General features: G+C 41.2%; 1 protein-coding gene and 1 long non-coding RNA gene across 4 annotated transcripts in view; one reads left to right on the top strand and one right to left on the bottom strand.

The window, feature by feature from the left end:
- The first annotated feature begins 240 nt into the window (after positions 1 to 240).
- On the top strand, positions 241 to 7,419 carry LOC308613913. The gene is made up of 4 exons (XR_014015345.1): positions 241 to 462; positions 1,377 to 1,421; positions 1,745 to 1,820; positions 7,352 to 7,419. It is a non-coding gene; the product is annotated as an uncharacterized lncRNA (long non-coding RNA).
- Positions 6,602 to 20,150, bottom strand: part of BBS4 (Bardet-Biedl syndrome 4) — a 426,848-nt gene continuing 413,299 nt past the window's right edge. The window contains exons 7-16 of one of the 3 annotated variants that reach the window (XM_081228019.1): positions 19,870 to 19,923; positions 18,000 to 18,127; positions 15,422 to 15,476; positions 14,384 to 14,452; positions 13,279 to 13,431; positions 13,011 to 13,182; positions 11,312 to 11,381; positions 10,562 to 10,703; positions 9,804 to 10,005; positions 6,602 to 7,941 (exon numbers count right to left, since the gene is read on the bottom strand). In XM_081228019.1, coding sequence (XP_081084145.1) covers positions 7,832 to 7,941; positions 9,804 to 10,005; positions 10,562 to 10,703; positions 11,312 to 11,381; positions 13,011 to 13,182; positions 13,279 to 13,431; positions 14,384 to 14,452; positions 15,422 to 15,476; positions 18,000 to 18,127; positions 19,870 to 19,923 — 1,155 coding nt within the window. In that variant the 3' untranslated portion in view covers positions 6,602 to 7,831. The remainder of the gene's footprint in view (positions 7,942 to 9,803; positions 10,006 to 10,561; positions 10,704 to 11,311; positions 11,382 to 13,010; positions 13,183 to 13,278; positions 13,432 to 14,383; positions 14,453 to 15,421; positions 15,477 to 17,999; positions 18,128 to 19,869; positions 19,924 to 20,150) is intronic. The other 2 variants (XM_081228020.1, XM_081228021.1) reach the window with 2 other exon arrangements.

Here is a 20,150-nt window from a genome sequence, read left to right as displayed (position 1 = left end):
CACGCTGGGCTCACAGCAGCAGCTTCTGGAATCTCAAAGCTACCTCAAGTTCTCCATTTATGACCTTCCCCCCTGCCTTGCATGAGAAGGAAAGGCTTGATTACTCCTTCAAAGACAAGCCTAGAGAATTATGCAGCTTGAAATTCAAAGCAAGTAGCTTATTAAGAAAATCTGGCTGTTACCTCATCAGTCTGCCTTGAAGCTCAAAAATAATTAAACCACTTCCTAGTCTATTTTTAGAAAAGCTTAAGTGAGAAGAGATTTCTATTTTCCCAAGAAGAGTTAGAATAACTCATCACTTACGTTCTAAACCTAAGCAGCAGTGTTCTCCATGTGACCTTTTTCTTACAGGCAGCCCCTGTCCTTAGCATATTCTCAACATTTCTCCAGTTTTCACTGGTGATGTCGAGGAAGGCGTTCAGGAGACGGCAGCATGTACCTCAGAGCAGTGTTTTTCAAAAGGTGGGTTTTGAACGATTAATCATTACTAAATCAACTTGGTGTTTATAGAAAGTATCAAAATGCATCATACATTATGGGGATAATTATTTTAAGTAATGTTTTGTAAAACTTTATTCCTGAATGTGTGTGTGTAGATATGAATATACATGCATCCCTCTGTGAACATCCCACCTTGTTGAGAAGTAGGCTAAGCTTTGGAAGTAAGATTAACTGGGCTGTATCACCCAGGACAGACAGGTGGAGCCAGAAGTGAGTTGGAAAGGCAGGAGAAACAAGAGGTGGAGCTTCAGGCCCCTTTTCTTTGAACTATATTTTACAGAGATTTCCATGTATGATTTTATATGAAGAAGAAAAGCTTGAAAATCCCCTGGACTGGAAAGGGTGCCCGGTGAAAAACGATCCTTCCTAAAAATGTTCTAACACTCATTTTTGCATTCCCTTGAAATTGATTTAACACCCAGGGAAAAGCTGCAGCACACAAAACACTGTCAGGAGATAAGAATTCAGCCAAAAATCAGTAATATTTATTGCGCAGATTCAGTTTGCATTTTATTCTCTTACTCTGCCAAGTTTGAGTGGGGCAGAGGTAATCATCAGCAGAAGAAATCCAAATTCTGTGCAGGGTTTGAGGTGGTGAGTATCGTATGACATTGGACAAGGTACCTTTCCTGAGCCTCATTTTTCCTCATCTGTAAAACGGGGCTAGTAATGGTCCTTACCTTCGTAGGGTTCGTAATTAAAGAGGAATGCAGAGCAAAGTATTAGTATGTGGCATGTGTATAAAAGTTTAATAATTGTCAGTTACTGTTACTAAACTGAACAGGCAATTTTCTGGGTCTCTTTAGGACTACTGAAAATCATTGAAAAGCTACCACAATGATAATTTAACATTTTATTTTTGGGTCTTTTTTTAGGTAAAGATTTTCAAACAGTGAAACTACAAATTTTAAGTCCATTTGGTAAGTTTTGAGAAATGTATATACCTATCTAACCCAAGTGCCTATCCAGATACAGAATGTTTCCATCATCTCAGATAGGTCCCTCAGGCTACTTCCAAGTTATCCTCAGCCTCACCCTCAACCCCAGCCCCCTGAAGCACCCACTATAATCTTTTTCACCATAAATTAGTTTTGCCTGTTCTGGAACTTCATAGAAATAGAATCATAACAGTATTTAGTCCTTTTGTATAAAGCTCTTTAGTTTTATTTTTTTGTTTCCTCACTGATTTTTAAAAAAATTCCTATTGAAATATAGTTGATTTACAACGTTGTGTTCATTTCAGGTATACAGCAGAGTGATACATTCTCTTCCATCATAGGTTATTACAGAATACTGAGTGGAGTTCCCTGTGCTATACAGTAAGTCCTTGTTGATTATCTATTTTATATTTAGTAGTGTGTATATTTTAATCCCAAACTCCTAATTTATCTCCCCCCTTCCCCTTTGGTAACCATAAGTTTGTTTTCTATGTCTGTGAGTCTTTCTGTTTTGTAAATAAGTTCATTTGTATCATTTTTTTAGATTCCCCATATAAGCAGTATCATATATTTGTCTTTGTCTAGCTTGCTTCACTTAGTATGATAATCTCTAGGTCCATCCATGTTGCTGCAAATGGCATTATTTCATTCTTTTTAATGGCTGAGTAATATTCCATTGTGTATATGTACCACATCTTCATTATCCATTCATCTGTCGATGGACATTTAGGTTGCTTCCATATCTTGGCTATTGTAAATCATGCTGCAATGAACACTGAGGTGCATGTACCTTTTCAAATTATGATTTTCTCTGGATATATGTCCAGGAGTGGGATTGCAGGATCATATGGTAGCTCTACTTTTAGTTTTTTAAGGAACCTCCATACTGTTCTCCATAGTGGCTGTACCAATTTACATTCCCACCAACAGTGTAGGAGGGTTCCTTTTTCTGCACACCCTCTCCAGCATTTGTTATTTGTAGACTTTTTGATTTTGGCCATTCTGACTGTTGTGAGGTGATACCTCATTGTAGTTTTGATTTGAATTTCTCTAATTAGCAATGTTGAGCATCTTTTCACATGCCTTTTGGCCATCTGTATGTCTTGTTTGGAAAAATGTCTTTTTAGATCTTCTGCCCATTTTTTCATTGGTTTGTTTGGGTTTTTTTTTTTTGATATTGTGCTGTTATGTTTGTATATTTTGGAAATTAACCCCTTGTCAGTTGCATCATTTGCAAATACTTTCTCCCATCCTTTGCTGTGCGGAAGCTTTTAAGTTTAATTAGGTCCCATTTGTTTATTTTTGTTTTTATTTCCATTACTGTAGGAGACAGATCCAAAAAGGTATTGCTGCAATTTATGTTGAAGAGTGTTCTGCTTATGTTTTCCTCTATGAGTTTTATAGTATCCAGTCTTATTTAGGTCTTTAATCCATTTTGAGTTTATTTTTGTTTGTGTTAGAGAATGTTCTAATTTCACTCTTTCACATGTAGCTGTCCAGTTTTCCCAGCACCACTTGTTGAAGAGACTGTCTTTTCTCCATTGTATATTCTTGCCTCCTTTGTCATAGATTAATTGACTATAAGTGCATGGGTTTATTTCTGGGCCTTCTATCCTGGTCCATTGATCTATATTTATGTTTTTGTGCCAATACCATACTGTTTTAATTACTGTAGCTGTAAAAACCCTTTTCGTTCAGCATAATGTTTTTGAGATTATGTTGTTGCATGTAGTTTGTTGCTTTTTGTGGCTAAATAGTATTCCACTGTGAATACAGTGTTTCCGTTTGGGGCTTTTATGAATAATGTTATCGACAAGTCTGTGTGGGCATTTTCCTTCCTCTTGGGTAAAAATACATGGGAGTAGAATTGCTGGGATGAATGTATATCATGAGATAAGTGACAGACCTTTCTCCAAAGTGGATGGCCCGTTTTACACTCCCACCAATGATGCATGACAGTTCTGGTTGCTTCTTGTTCTTGCCAGTATATAGAGTTGTCAGTGTTTAACTTTAGCCGTTTTGATGTGTACATAGTGGTATTTCATTGTGGTTTTATTTTGCATTTCCTTGATGATGGACAATGAGCACGTTTTCACATGCTTACTGGCCATTCATATATCTTTGTGAGGTGTCCAAATTTTTTGCCCATTTTTTTTCATTTGGTTTGTGTATGTTGTTGTTTGGGTTATTAGTTTTTTTATTATTGAGTTGTAGGAGTTTTTTATATTTTCTGGATATAAGTCCTTTGTCAGATGTATCTTGTGAATATATTCTCCTTGAATATATTCTCAATCTGTAGATTGATTTTCATTTTCTTCGTGGCATAATGGGAAGTTCTTGATCCTGTTTTTTTAAAATTTTTGTAAGACTGGATTTAATAGAATTCACTGGTGAAATCATCTGAGCCAAGAGTTTGTTTAGGGTAGCTTTTGATTTATAGATTCAATTCCTTTGATAGGACCTATGAAGCCTGTACATTTCATCTTGTTTCAGTTTGGGTATGTTGCATTTTTTCAAAGATTTTGTATATTGCATCCAAGTTGTTTTATTGTCATAAAATTTTTCATAACATTCCTTTATCTTTTCCATGTCATATAGGACCTGTAATGCTATCCCCTTTCATTCCTGATATTGGTAATTTGTCTCCTCTTTTTTCCCCTTCATCAGTTTTGCTAGGGATTTGTCAATTTTTGTGCATGTGTTTTTTCATAGAACTTTTGGCTTCTTAGATTTTTCTTTAATATTTTCTGTACTTTGGGTTTATTTTGCTCTTTTTTTAGCTTAAGGTAGAAACCTTTATCAGTGATTTTCTACCTTTCATTTGTTCTAATAGAAGCATTTATAGCTCTAAGTTTCCTTGTAAGCATAGCTCTTAACTGAACCCTACAAATTTTGTTTTCATTATTCAGTTCAAAATATTTTCTAATTTCTCTTTTGATTTCTTCCTTATTATAAGTATGTGTGTTTAATTTCCAAATATGTAGGTTTTCTAGATATCATTATTAATTTCTAATACAATTTCACTGTGCATAGAGAACATATTCTGTAAATTTCAATCTGTTGACTTTTGAGACTTATTTTATGGCCCAGTATTTGGTCCGTCTTGCTAAATGTATTATGTGCACTTGCAAAGAATGTATTTTCTACAGTTACTGCTTGTAGTGTTCTATAAATGTCAACAGAAATTGACAAACTGGCCAATATGTCCTTTTACAATTTTTGTCTAAGTAATTCTATCAATTGCTGAAAGAAAAAGTGCTAACATATCCAACTATGATCGTGGATTTAATTGTATCAATTTTTACTTGATGTACTGTGAAGTAATGTTAGTTGCGTACATATTTCTGATTTTCTACTGAATTGACTGTTTATCATTATGAAATGCCCCCCTTTATTTCTGGTAACACCCCTTGTTTTGAAGTCTACTTTATCTAACATTAGTATAGTACTAGGCTTTTTTATCCTTTCTGTGCTTTTTAACTGAACTGTTTAGTCCACTTACATTTTTAAGTCTAATTACATTTTAATGTAATTATTGACATGACTGGATTTACATTTAACATTTTGCTATTTATTTTCTCCTTGTTCCATCTGGTTTTTTACCCCCCTCTCTACTGTCTTTTTATTGGGTTGGCCAAAAAGTTCCTTTGGTTTTTAAGTAAAAAGATGCATTTTTCATTTTCACCAAGAACTTCATTGAACAACATAGTCACCGTTTTCTTCCACTACCTTCTGCCATTTTTCAGGCAAGTTCATAATTCCATCTTCCCAAAACTTTTTATCTTTTTGAGTAAAGAATTGTTCCAGGTGCCTTTTACAGTCTTCCAGGGAACTGAAATTTCTTCCATTAAGAGAATTTTGTAAAGACCAGAGTAAATGGAAATCCGAAGGTGCAATGTCTGGTGAACACGGCAGATGAATCAGAACTTCCCAGCCAAGCTGTTAACAGTTTTTGCCTGGTCATCAAAGAAACATGCAGTCCTTGCGTTATCCTGATGAAAGATTATGCATTTTCTGTTGACTAATTCTGGATGCTCTTTGTTGAGTGCTTTCAGTTGGTCTAACTGGGAGCAGTACTTGGGATTAATCGCTTGGTTTTCCGGAAGGAGCTCGTAATAGAGGACTCCCTTCCAATCCCACCACATACACATCACCTTCTTTGGATGAAGACCGGCCTTCGGTGTGGTTGGTGGTGGTTCATTTCGCTTGCCCCACGGTCTCTTCCATTCCACATTATTGTACAGTATCCACTTTTCATCACCCTGTCACGATTTGTTTTAAAAGCAGAACGTTTTCGTTATGTTTAAGTAGGGAATTGCATGCAGAAATACGGTCCAGAAGGTTTTTTTCGCTTAATTTACGTGGAACCCAAACATCAAAGCGATGAACATAACCAAGCTGGTGCAAATGATTTTCAGTGCTTGATTTGGATATTTTGAGTATGTCGGCTATCTCCTGCATGGTATAATGTTGATTGTTCTCAATGAATGTCTGTTTGTTCACTATCAACTTCAACTGGTCTGCCCAACCATGGAGCATCCTCCAGCAAGAAATCTCCAGCACAAAACTTTGCAAACCACTTTTGACGTTTGATCAGTCACAGCACCTTCTCCATACTCTGCACAAACCTTTTTTTTGGCGTATCATCAGTTGCGTTTTTACCTTTCTCGAAATAACAAGCATAATATGCCAAAAAATGCTTTTTTTCTTCCATCTTCTATATTAAGATGGCTACACAGAAAATTCACCAATTTTGGTAAGTTTTTTTTACATGCGTGCCAATATGACAGCTGTCACAATACAATCTAACAAAATTGTTTTGAATGAAGTTAAAGACAACTAAGGGCTACTAGAGCCGTCTTACAGAAAAAAAAAAAACTTTTTGGCCAACCCAATAGCTATCCTTCTTTGCATCTTTTTAATGGTTACTCTAGGGATTATAATATACAGCCTTAACTTTTCACAAACTATCTGGGATTAGTTTTGTACCATATCATGTGAAATATAAAAACCTTTCAACCATAAGTTTCCATATACCCCCTTGTCCTTTAGTTATACATATTAAACCTCACATATACTGTTACAATTTTTACTTGGAACAGTTATGTGTATTTTTTTAAAATTAAACCAAGATAGTATTTTACATTTACCCACTGGTTTATATTTGTTGTCTGTGGGAGGATTGGTCCATTGTGAGCTACTCTCTATTATCAGACAATAGGGGTTTTTCCTTAAGAACAAAATGATCATTCTAATCATACACTCCAGAATTTTACTAATATTATTCAGTAAGAAGAACACTTTTCCCATTGCTAGTTCATACTTCCACTTTCTTGCCTCTAATTTGAGCCATCTAAAACCATGTCTGTATCTGTAACTGTGTACTTGGTCTCATTTTTCTAATTGTCATGTAATTTTCCTGTGATGACATGAGCAACTCCCATACTAGGAATTAGAATAGCTCCTTTCTCAACAGAGTGAATGAGACTGCAAATCCACAAGCCCCAAAGATTGGGCAGGTACAAGGTTCTTTTAAAAAGTTTTTATTGTGATCCCTCATTTTTATACCTGAATAACTTTGCCCAAAGGGATGATACATAATCTTTATTCTGAAAAGTATATATAGATATAGATAATGTATTGATAACATCTGGTCAGTGGTATCACTGATTGTCAAATAAAAATTCCTCAGTTAAGCAGCTCTTCCTTTTTTTTAAAATCCCTGGTGCTGATACCAGACCAGCCCTTTATCTCTACTCTTCATACTGACATGATCTGGCTCTACACTCTGACCTCTCAAGAACAAGTTATAGGGACTTGTTCTGGATGCTCTTGGGCAGGTGCAGCTGGGATACTCACTCAGTAGTCTGGGCCTCAATTTAAAGAGCTTGTTTCATTTTTTTTTCTTTTAGACTATTAGAGCTGGATTATTAATCAAAGATTTGTGTTTGCTTCAGTGGCTGATATATACCACATAGCCCAAGGATCAGCTCAGCTAAGACAAGGCTTCGTCATGACAGGACTGCTGCGCAGAGGTCTGTCTCAGACTTTCCTTCCACAAAGGAAGGGGTCAGCCAGCCAAGAGATAAAGTCCTTTCCAACACAGATAGCATCACATGCCCTGCTGGCTCTTGGAACTACATACATAGAGCCGAAGCCTTGCTCTCAATTCTTCGGGAACCTGTCTGGGCCATCTTCTCGCTCGTTCCCGGCTGATGGGGCAGCAGGGGCTGCACAGGCCTCAGGCTCCTCGTGATCATCGTAACACGTTCTGTGTTCCAGCTCATGATGCCCAGGGAATGTGCTGGCCTCCATGCTGCCTGTGTCACGGGACCTTTCCTAATCTGGAACATCCTCGCCAAAGAAACCCCAACTCTCGGCTCATCCTACACCTATTTTTCTCTTATTTGTGCTGGTGCTTCAGTTGGTTGTGCTTCCACAGTGGGCTCTGGCTCCAGAGGAAGAGACGGTGGCTTTGTGAGCTGGGATGTTCCTCCGGCACCTAGGAACAAAACAAACAGCTTGAATTCTCAGTTCCATGGTTCCAGAAGAAATCAATATTTTCACTGTCAAGTTTCAAGAAGAAATCCCATATTTTCTTTTTTTTTAATTAGTTTCTGCTTTATAACAAAGTGAATCAGTTATACATATACATCTGTTCCCATATCCCTTCCCTCTTGCGTCTCCCTCCCTCCCACCCTCCCTATCCCACCTCTTCAGTCGGTCACAAAGCACCAAGCTGATCTCCCCGTGCTATGCGGCTGCTTCCCACTAGCTATCTATCTACCTTACGTTTGGTAGTGTATATATGTCCATGCCTCTCTCTTGCTTTGTCACAGCTTACCCTTCCCCCTCCCCATATCCTCAAGTCCATTCTCAAGTAGGTCTGTGTCTTTATTCCTGTTTTACCCCTAGGTTCTTCATGACATTTTTTTTTCTTAAATTCCATATATATGTGTTAGCATACGGTATTTGTCTTTCTCTTTCTGACTTACTTCACTCTGTATGACAGACTCTAGGTCTATCCACCTCATTACAAATAGCTCAATTTCGTTTCTTTTTATGGCTGAGTAATATTCCACTGTATATATATGTGCCACATCTTCTTTATCCATTCATCCGACGATGGACACTTAGGTTGTTTCCATCTCCGGGCTATTGTGAATAGAGCTGCAATGAACATTTTGGTACATGTCTATTTTTGAATTATGGTTTTCTCAGGGTATATGCCTAGTAGTGGGATTGCTGGGTCATATGGTAGTTCTATTTGTAGTTTTTTAAGGAACCTCCATACTGTTCTCCATAGTGGCTGTACCAATTCACATTCCCACCAGCAGTGCAAGAGTGTTCCCTTTTTTCCACACCCTCTCCAGTATTTATTGTTTCTAGATTTTTTGATGATGGCCATTCTGACTAGTGTGAGATGATATCTCATTGTAGTTTTGATTTGCATTTCTCTAATGATTAGTGATGTTGAGCATTCTTTCATGTGTTTGTCGGCAATCTGTATATCTTCTTTGGAGAAATGTCTATTTAGGTCTTCTGCCCATTTTTGGATTGGGTTGTTTGTTTTTTTGCTATTGAGCTGCATGAGCTGCTTATAAATTTTGGAGATTAATCCTTTGTCAGTTGCTTCATTTGCAAATATTTTCTCCCATTCTGAGGGTTGTCTTTTGGTCTTGTTTATGGTTTCCTTTGCTGTGCAAAAGCTTTGAAGTTTCATTAGGTCCCATTTGTTTATTTTTGTTTTTATTTCCATTTCTCTAAGAGGTGGGTCCAAAAGGATCTTGCTGTGATTTATGTCATAGAGTGTTCTGCCTATGTTTTCCTCTAAGAGTTTGATAGTTTCTGGCCTTACATTTAGGTCTTTAATCCATTTTGAGCTTATTTTTGTGTATGAAACCCCATATTTTCTGAGACTGGTGGGACTGTGGCATATCTGGGCAGCTGTGAAGGAAGACCATAACTGAAGAAATAAAGCAACAGTCAAGTCTGCCTTCAATGACCTTATAAAAGAAATGTTTAATTACCTGCACCATGCTGACTTATGATAAGGCAGTGAGAATTAAAGCGAGACTACATAACGAAAGGTGCTGCAATGTATTTCTAAACCTGAATATTGTAAAGACCCAGTGTATTGACATCCAGGTAAGCCTGCCAGTAGCTGTTACCATTTACACAAATTGCTTTAAGGAAACAAGTGAGAGTTTGGCCACCCTTGAGCTTTTTTCCCCTTCTAGGCAGCACTACATTGGATGTGTCCTGAGTCTGAAAAGCACAAGCCTCATTCAAAGCCGTAATCTCTTTGCAGGCACATGTGGCTTGTACCCATAGGTCTTCATATAGCTGTGTGTAGCTTCCTACCTGAGGGGAGCTTCCTGTATGCGGCTGCTGAAGACATTGCCTGTCCTAGAGCTTGATTAGAACCCAGAGGCTGCTGGAAACTGGCGGCTTTACTGGTTGAAGTGGTCCGCTGCTTTGATTTGGGATCTTTAACTGGTTTAGTCCAGACCAGTGCCTCCCCGACCTGGAGAGCAGCTCCCAACTTCTGGGCCATCTCCACCATCTTGTGCCCAAGTGGGAAGGAAAAAAAAAAAAGAGTCACAGGTCTGACCGGCAGAGACAAGCCTTATCCCAGGTCTTCAGTGGGCAGGTGGGGATTAGCTGAAATAGTGTCTGCTGTACTAGCGTTTGAGGGAGGAAACACTTACTGCAAAGAAATCATTCTCCAACAGCAGAGACCATATTGCCCTGAGTGGATGGCAAGGGAGTTCTTTAAAGGCTCTCAAACCCAACAATTCAAGTTTGGTGCACTGTTGGACTAAATTCCTGCCTTTCCTATGTGAGGAGAATGGGAGGAAGCTACAAAGAGGCATAATACAACTCATTTGAGCTGAGGTCTATCAATAATAGATATAACTCAGTAAGCCTGAATTTCCTCTTATTATTTTCTTCCAGGAAAGTTTCTTCTCAAGCTGTTCTTAATTGAAGAATTCATGCCACTAGGAACGTCTAAGCCAAAACAGGCATGAGCCTATATAATACCTTATATTTGGGTTATTTGGGCTTGATTCAAAAGTCTTGTGACAGCTTGCTTATGACTCCTAGGAGCGAAGACTTACCTCCGGGTCAAATTCCAGAGAGCTGCTGTCCTTGAGTAGGTTGACTTTCTTCTCCATCTCCTGGTACTGGGCCAGGGCGCCCCTCTCCTCTCCCCGGTTGTACAGCAGCACAGCATAGTTCAGGTTTACCAAAGGGTTACACCTGTGCAAACAGACAGCGATTCTTATGGAGCTGGGGCTTAGCAACACATGGTCATTTAGAGATCCTTCTCACTGCACAAAAACAAAACTGGCTAAGTACAGACAGCTCCACTCCACAGCAAGGTGGGGCACACACGTGTTGTGTGGACCTTTGGAGAAGAATCAGGGAATTAACTGCCCAACCAGCAAAGCAAGTACTGGGACCAAGCCTGACATCTCAGCCCTCAAAAGAGATGAAAAACAGGTCCCTACCCTGCTGCCTAACAGAGGCCAGTGGAATAAATCCCAGGATTTATTCTGAGCCCAGAGTCCCATGTGACATTCCAGCGAGCCCACAGCTATCAACAGCCCAAGCCCAGTGCCAGCTCTCACGTTCTCTGGCCTCCTGACTACTAAGGGCTGGAAATGTTTTCTCAGAAAGAGTCAGCGTCGGGCCCTGCGGAGCCACTTGGTGCTCAGGAGCCACGTTCTTCAGCACAGAGGCCCGCTGTGCACAGAGGCACAGGGAGCGAGCAGCTGGGCTGGCTCGGCAATGCCGGGGCCGTGGCGCCACCTCGCGGCTCTGCGGCGTCCAGCCCTCCCAGCAGCGTTCCCGACAGGGCGGCATACTTATCCAGGCGGACTGCTTCTGCGTAGGCTCTCCTGGCATTCTCTGTGTCTTCCAGATTGGTCAGAGCCACTGCAACGAAGAGAGTGAGTGCAGTGGCTGAAGAGCCCAGCGGAGAAAACAAAGGCAATGTTTCAAGACGGCAGTTCGTTCAGCCGCCAAACCTAACTAACTCCTGCTGTGCCCGCCCAGCTCCTGGCACCACCGTCTGCGCAGCCACTCAGCTTGGATTCCAGGTATCATCTTGTTCAACGGTCCCCTCTCCACAGTTAGTCAGTGGCCGGGTTCCATGAATTCCATTTTTTACAGCTTCTTTGGTGACACTGCCCTGGTTTAGTCGTGCCAGGCCTTCCGTTTTGCTCCCCGAGGGCACTGTCCTGCTTGCCACAGCGCAGGCTGCCAGGTATCTCGCTGAGACAAATCTGACCGCGTCACTGGCCTACTCAGGAATACTCACATGCTCACTGCTCTCCAGCACCCATAACCGTACCTTTAAACTTTTGTTTAACAACAGAACACTCTCCCTTTTTAAATCAGTATTTTCTGAAAGCCTGACCTATAACACAAACAACAGCAGAGCTGCTCTGGAAGCCCTGCGTGCTCCACCTCCCCAGCTGTTCATCTACTTCTACCAGACACAAGAGATCTAGGAACACAGTTGGGAAAAACAGAGCCTCTGGGATCAAGGGTACAGTCCCTGTGCTGTACTCAATGGTCCTCCATACTCTGACGCCAGACTACCTCTCCTGACTCATCTCCCACCACGTGCTACAACACCATTGCCCACTAATGGCCTGGTACCTCCTGCAGTTTCATGGCTGCATGCCTTTACTCAGGGACTTCTCAGCCATTCTGTACTACTGAATTCCAGCTTATCTTTTCACAACTCAGTGTGAAGACCATCTCTACTTTGTGAAGTTAGAATTGCTGCTTATGCCATACGGTACAGCTATTTGTTTACATTCCTGTATCCCATTATGACTGGACTATCTTTGTATTCAGATAGCCCCCAAGTAACCACCATTCAATTGGCTTTTGCAACCTTTCTCTTATAAATCAGAACCTCACAGTAATGACCAAAACAAACAAACAAAAAAAACCCAAAAAGACGCCTGAAGACTACTGTCAATGAGAACATGGAAACTGCTTTTAGGTATACATTTCTTAACTTTAGTATAAGGAGAAGTATCCCCCAGAAAGAATATTTAGTCAGTACTTTTATACTGTACTAGCAACAACAATAATAGACTAATTATATAATGACAACAAAACCAGTAGTTAACATTCATTGTGTCTAATCACGTAATCCTTTCATCAACCCTATGAGATATAGCTAGTAAGTAGTAGAGGCAGGACCCTACCTACAGCCCAAGATCTTAACACCTGATGATAACTGGAGCTTGGCTGGATTCAATACATGAACTGTCACGGGAAAACCACTGTTTAAAAGATGAACTAGAGACGAACCTGATTGAACCTGCTGGTCTCTGAGTGAAATTCCCCTAAGTGAGAAGCAACAAGGTACTTTGTCATCTTTTTCTTTCATATTTCTTCAAACTCTAGGACAGTAATCCAGATTCCTATGGGATCTGCAAGGGAATGGCTTCTGTGGGACATTTAACCACTGGCCTCCTATGATTCTAATTCATTTTTCCCTGAGTACAGAATGCGAAAGGGCTTCTTCACACAAATGTCTCTTACCAGCCAAGAGCATGTAGAGCTCCCCCATCTTTGGCTGGAAGTTGATGGCTGCACTGAGAAAATGGAAGGCTGATGCATACTGCTGCATAGTCAAGTGGACAAGGCCCAAATTATACAGAATCTTCCAGTCGAAGGGTGCCAAGTAGTTGGCTCGTTTCAGGCAGCTGATAGCCTGGAGGAGAGAGCAGGCACTCAGTGAGAGGCTGGGTGGGGCAAGCTGGCAGAACCAGTAACTGAACACAAACCAGGAAAATGAGGAGACACTCACTGCCACGTATTTCTTCTTGCCAAAGAAACACATTCCAATGTTATTCCAGAGTGGAGGACTTTCTGGAACAGCACAAGCTACAATTCTGTATTTGGTGAGGGCAACATCAAATTCCCCATGGGTCTGCATCATGCTGCCTGCTGCCAAGATGGCCTGAAAACATGGGATGTGGAAAGTTGGTAATTCAGTCATTCCCAAAAGGCTGTTGCAGTGAAGTAGCCTTCCTGAGTACAGATACTCAGCAGGCCCATCAGCACTGGTGAGACTGAAAACCTTCTTCCAGGGACCTGTATACTATATCCAAGCTATTGGAACAAACGCTCATGAAGAACACTCCCGCACCCCATACTGGCTCTCTTCGGCGTAATACAGAAAAGTCACTGACTTTACCCAGCTTATTTCTTTCCTACTGGTGGCCAGGGGAGTCACTATTTCAGAGTATCAGGGCCCTGTAAGTAAAAAGCACCTTTAACCTGTTCCCTACAGCCCCTACTTGGTACACCAAGTGCTCTAGACAACTCAGGTGCACCTGTCTTTGGCCACTAAAGGTGCAGCTCCTTCTGCCACAGGGCAGAGGGTGAGTCAGCCTTAGGCTTCACTGATCAAGCTTTTCATGTCTCTAAGGAAAAGGGTTAAGGTGGGGGTGCTAAGTCAGGCTAATACGACTTCCAAGATAGGACTGAGTCTGTACTGTTAACAGACGGTTTTGCTGCATCTCCCTCAGTGATAACATATCCTCATGATGATCTCCTCCTCCCCAAAGTCATATCTGGACAAGAGTTGTAATCTCAGATTCCTCAGGAATCAAGTCATTTCAGCAGACAGTAGTTATAGAGGCTCTGCCAATTTCCTAAGTAACATATAGAACTTCACCTGCACTACAGTTTTGCTTTCTGCACAAGTTAACAGGCCCAGTATAACAAACGTGCTCTTTTAGAAGATAAGACACTTTACAGTATTTTCAAATGAGAGCCATGTTTATTTATAACTTTTCTAAGGAAAAAGTACTTTCTCAGATACACAGAACGCTTTCTAGGGCCAGATCACCTCTAGGAGTGGTGGGACCATCTGTGTGAAGGCTCTTGGGTTTGACAGCCTGCAATACCTTGTAGTTGGTGGGGTCGTAAGTCAGTGCATTTCCAAGATGTTCAAATGCCTTCTGGTAAATGCCGAGCTTGGGGAAAAAGCAAAAGCCAGAGAATTACATTGCAGGGGACGGTAGTTAAGGAGACTGGCCAACCACACCCTCATCAGACACACCCTGACTTTTCCGGGTTCTTCGGACAGAAAAAGAGCTACAGATACCGGGTTCTTAAAAAAGGAAATTAAGATTCCCACGTTTGTTTTCCCTACTATTTCGTTGATTTGTCCCCTAATAAGGTCAAAGTAGCTGTTTGCCAGGAACAGCCCCATCCACACTAGCGCTGTTCCACCCAAGGCCTCTTGGCAGGAAATGGGCTGGTTCACCGCATTTCCCCTGGGGCCAGCCTCCCAAGCCAGAGCCCGGGAAGGCCCAGGGTTAAGCTCCTTTGAAAGAAAACGGAAACAAACGAAAAGGCTACCACAGATGCAGGGCTGGAGGCAGGATCAGCTAAGAGGGGAACCTGGGGCATCGACAGGGTGTGGGGGGCAGGGAGAAGCCCTGAGGGATCCCTGGGTCCCAGGGCCTCAGGCAGACACAGAACAGCAATGGGGCCAAGAGAATCCCACCCATACTCGGGAACGTGGAGGGGATCTAGACAGTGCTTTGCCTTCTCTCTTTTCTAGAGGACGTGGCTGGGAAGAAGGAACAACAGAAATGGCCTTTGCCCCAAAGCCCTAGCGGTACCACAGCTTCTCCTCCCACCACAAAATGCCAGCCCCTCTGATCCCAGTTATTTCTCGTATGTGTTCTTGCCTTGGTTGGATAAGAATTATAATTGCACTAGGCTCAAACAGATTTATTTGCTTCTGATTTGAATGCTGAAAATTAAGTTAATTCCTTTAGCAGACAAAGAATATCAAATGCAGAGAGTAAAGTTCATGTCCTTCTTATGGCCTTTAGTAAGTTGTGTTAAAGTAAAAATGCAGGAAAACCACAACACACACAAACCCAAAAGCACTTCTAACGTCAGTGCATGGATGAGCAAAGAATTCCTCTTACCTGAAGGTAGAGTAATCCTAAAGTTGTGAGAAGTTCTGTATTTTCTGGTGAGAACCTGCAACACAGAGATGCTCAGAGGGGAACAAGATGTGTATGAGAGACACTAAGATACACACATAGTAACTCACCCTTGTGCACTACCTGAGACACCACTGCACCTCCCACTTCCCGTAGGAACTCTCAAAGGGATTTGGGAATTTCCTTCAAAGTAGGTCACCTCAACCCTAGCTACAGGGAGGATTGCTCAGCAAGAAAGAATGGGACTTGGGGGCTTCCCTGGTGGCACAGTGGTTGAGAGTCCGCCTGCTGATGCAGGGGACACGGGTTCGTGCCCCGGTCCAGGAGGATCCCGCGGCTGGGCCCGTGAGCCATGGCCGCTGAGCCTGCGCATCCAGAGCCTGTGCTCCGCAATGGGAGAGGCCACAACAGTGAGAGGCCTGCGTACCGCAAAAAAAAGAATGGGACTTGGAACCCAGACTCCTTTCGCAGGACGTTTTCTTAGGGCCAAAGTCCTTAGAAAGAACCTATGGGACATTTTGTGCCACTGTCTTGATTACACTGATAGAATTCAAGAATAATGCCCTGTAAACCAAGTTAGTCTAGAACACACACGGTTTTAGCCCTTTCCCTCTTGTGAGATTTTTTTTCCCTGTTCTCACTGCACTCAATGCCAGCCAGCATAATTTCCCACGTGATTTAGGATCCCAAGGCCCCTAATGCTCTGCTCTCCACATTAAACAAAAAGCCATACTAAACAGCCAAACTAAAGAAGGAAGACACATACCCGCTCTAGGAAAGAATTAGCTGTTGGCTTTGTGGAGTAAACACCGGCTTAAGTAAAAGATTATCTGCCTTTCCAATCCCTCAATGACATTTGCCTTTGTCACAAAACGAAAGCAACACTGAGCTCACATGATCTGACTACAGGAATCACTAGACAGCTTCAACAGTGAAAATGACAGAAGGTGAAGAACAGTGTCTCCTGTTTCTAAGGAATGAGATAGGGTGCTGGTTACCTATGGGGAGACCAGAACCACAGGGGCCAAAGCCCCAGCCCGGGGAAGCCTGAGCTGGCCAGACAGAGCTTACTCAGTTCAACTGAGTATTCACCCTTCACTTTCTGCCATAAATACCCATCCTGATCATTTCCTCCCCCAAAGCAAGTAAGTAACTTCCATGATTCTGGTGGGTGTCCATCCCCCCACCAAAACATGACTACTCTCTCCAAAGCTGCGGGTCATAAACAATGGTTTCTGTAATCTCAGTGAGGCTCCAAATGCTCAGCTGACCTCTCTTCTCCTTTGAGAATTTCAGTGACTTAAGTCCTTGACCAGCCACTAGAAGAATGTGTGAGCTAATGTAATTTATGTGAGCTAATGAGCTCAAAGAGCCAACTTACAGAATGCAGGGGTCAGGGGTCAAAGCTTCCACCCAGCACCAAAGAGACTTCAACATAACGCTACATGGCCTCCTTCCTACTTGTCCATATAAACAGCCTCTTGATGACAGAAGTCTCTTTTGTAGCTTAACAAACCAAAGGATTTTTATGTCTTTTCAGATATAAAATATGGTTGAAGAAAATTCCAAAAGCAGTCTTATGACTAATATAACCAGAAAAGTTACTATCATGGTAGAAGACAAAGGTAATTAACAAAATTAATAGAAATCTAAGTTTAGTTCAAAGTCTAATTATCAGGAGTAACAGGCTTTGTGGCCTTAAACCAGAGATGAGGCATTCTGTTAACTGACCAAACAAATGAGACACTACAGCATTTTGCTACAGCTCTCCCACTTAAAACAAACCCAAGACCCCAGACAGAAAAGACAAGATAGCATGTGTCCCTAGAAAAGAAACACAGAACAAACACCACACTGGGAAAGCCAGGCAGTTACGTTTTCAAGGGGGATTTGGCTGACCCTAATGATATTTTTCAAAAGCATGATATTGGTCTCTGGCTAATAAGGCCAGATCTTTATTACTCAATCAGGAGATTTCTCTCCCTAATATCCTGAAACACAAGATCTTTTATAAAGTTTAAAACCACAATGGCAGACTGCCAGCTGACTCCGAAATCTCTCTCCTTCCTCCTAAGCACATCTGGCCAACTCCCTTGCAGCTAGATGTGGCCACCTCACTAATTTCGAACCACAGAATGTCAGCAGGAATGATGTGTGCAACTTCCTACTTATTCAGTACTTAGCTTCCTATACCACGTCCCCCGACCACAGCCTGGAGCACAGATGCTACAGTAAGTCAGCTGCAACCATGCAGGTGAAGGCAACAACCTAAGGAATGATGAGGAAGGAACATGGAAGGAACCTGGATCCCAGACTGATCTTGTGGAGCAAAGCTGCCCACCTAGGCTAGACCAGCTACACTGATGGGTGAGGAAGAAACATGTCTGTCTTCCTTACTTAAACCATCGGGAGCTCTAAACCTTAGCTTAACAGTAACTCTGGCTCCTACAACTCACAATGTGTAACCAGTCACACGTGTTCTCTCTTAGACTTGGGAGTTCATGTCTAGTCCCATTTTTGTTTTAGTTTCTCGCTGCTCTAAAGGAACAGACACACTTACTCCACTGCTTTCTTGTAGATTTCGATAGCCTTGTCCAAGTCTCCCTCCAGCAAGTGGATCTTGCCCAGCATTATGTAAGTCAGATCATGCCTGTTAAGGTGTAGGGCATTGTGCAACTGGTCTTGTGCCTAACAAGATTGACAGAGTAAAGAGAACCAGATCACTACCGTGAAAGGACAATGACCCTGTATGGCTAATGTAAAGAAAGAGCTCCTGCTATACTAATAATGTAAGAATATCACATTTCAGCAAATGCCCCATTACCCAAAAAACTAAAACATACCCAAACCGTGCTTGCTCACAGGACAGCTGGCAACATGGAGTGTCTGCCTCTAGAGCCACTTGGGAGGCTTGTACAGATGATTAAACTTTTTGAGTGTTTTCTGCTTTTTGATATTCACACCCATGACTCATATTTCGTAAGTCAAAAGGGATATCATGGTTGCCCCAAACTCGACCCCAGCTGCACCGCTGACCAAATGCACACCCTTCCCCAGGGTGGACCTCATTTTCCTCACCAATATTTTGATGAATGAATGAATCCTCATTTATTCATTCAACATGTATTCATCAAGTGCCTGTTGCTCTAGGTACTAGTATACCAGAGCTAACGCAAGAGCTTATGTTCTCGTAGATGATGAAAAGGGCTTCGTTTAGTCCTTCACTGATTCAACAAGTATTTCTATAAATGTCAGGTACTGTATTTGCTTAGCCTGTAGGCTAAGCCTGTAGGCTTTATAGTAAAATCTAAATATAATGCTTCTCCTCCATACAGGTCTGACCAAAAACCAATTCCACCTCTCCCTGGGCTCAGAATAATCCTGTGAATAGATATGTACTTACTTGAAATATCCTCTGAAGAGAGAAAGCTCCTAACCAAATATGTAACACTGAAGATCTAGATCTGCCCAGAAAACCTAAGGGACCCACTAAATATGTATATTTTATTTACATAGATATAGGTATTATTTATTTTTATATATCTCACAAGAGCAAAAGTTATTCTCATACCTCAACTGCTGATGTACAGGTTTTTTTTATACCCCTGAGGGACTGATTAGGTTGCATCAGTTTACAAATTGATATATATTAAACACTGTCAAATGGGTATCAACTAATTCAGATTCTCAGTCCTGTCAGCACTGGAGAAAGGAGAATAAAACTTCATAATCACTAAGTGGGAGCTTTATGAACCCCACTATCATTAACTTTTAGAGTTCTCTATAATTTGGTCTATCCCTCAATTAAGATATATACATTTTTTCCCTTACTGAGTACCAGGGTAAGTGCAAATGTTTTATCTGATGTAAGAGCCTTAGGCACTACAGCCTAATCACAATGAAATATAAAAATGAAACATCAAAATCTCACACGGAAAATAACCTTAAAAACAAACTCTCAGAAATCAAATCTATTTAAGATTAAAAATTCATTTCCAATGACCTTAAAAACTAAAATCAGTTGCCACTGGAGCATAAGATAGCTCACAAGGTCATAATTACACTTTTAAGACTTACAGGTCCACTTTTTGATATCTAAATTTTATTGAACATTTGTGTTTCCATTCTGGAAAATTCTGGAAAATTAAACTAGGGGGTGGAAAATAAGAAGAGAGGAAGAAAGCAATTAGATTGCCATTCCCTAATAATATTTCTAGAATTTGTCACTTTCTTGTTAAAAGCAGAAAAAAAAAACATGACTAGTGACAAACGAGAATAAAAATGGGGATAAATGTATATGGCAGTTTCAATTTTTACTTCTAAGAATCTCGGCAAGCAGTAGGAATAATACAAAATGAGCAATGGCACCTCTGTAACAAGCGTACCCTCAGTGAAATCCCCAGCCAACCGCCACCATTTCTATAAATTACCTTGTCCAACTGTTTCAGGTAAATGTAGCAAACTCCTAGGTTATGACAGATCTCCTACACACAAAAGAAAGGAAAACAACTTACTAAGTTCCACAGTAACTATAGAGTGAAACAACAGGCGTCTAGAGATTATTATTGCTTGGCAAAATTTAAACTTTAAAACATGCACTATGGTTAATTTTTTACTTGAATCTTAAACAGATTATAAGAGATAAAAGCAGAATAAACCAGTGATCTTCCTGGGTCTATTTAGTACCTTGGGGTGCATGCCCAGCCCATTC

The sequence above is a fragment of the Mesoplodon bidens genome (genome assembly GCF_964165515.1).
Source record: "Mesoplodon bidens genome assembly, chromosome: 3".
NCBI classification, from domain to species: Eukaryota; Metazoa; Chordata; class Mammalia; order Artiodactyla; family Ziphiidae; genus Mesoplodon; species Mesoplodon bidens.
Note: the sequence above shows the minus strand (reverse complement) of the source record. Positions and strands in the feature narration are given on the sequence as shown.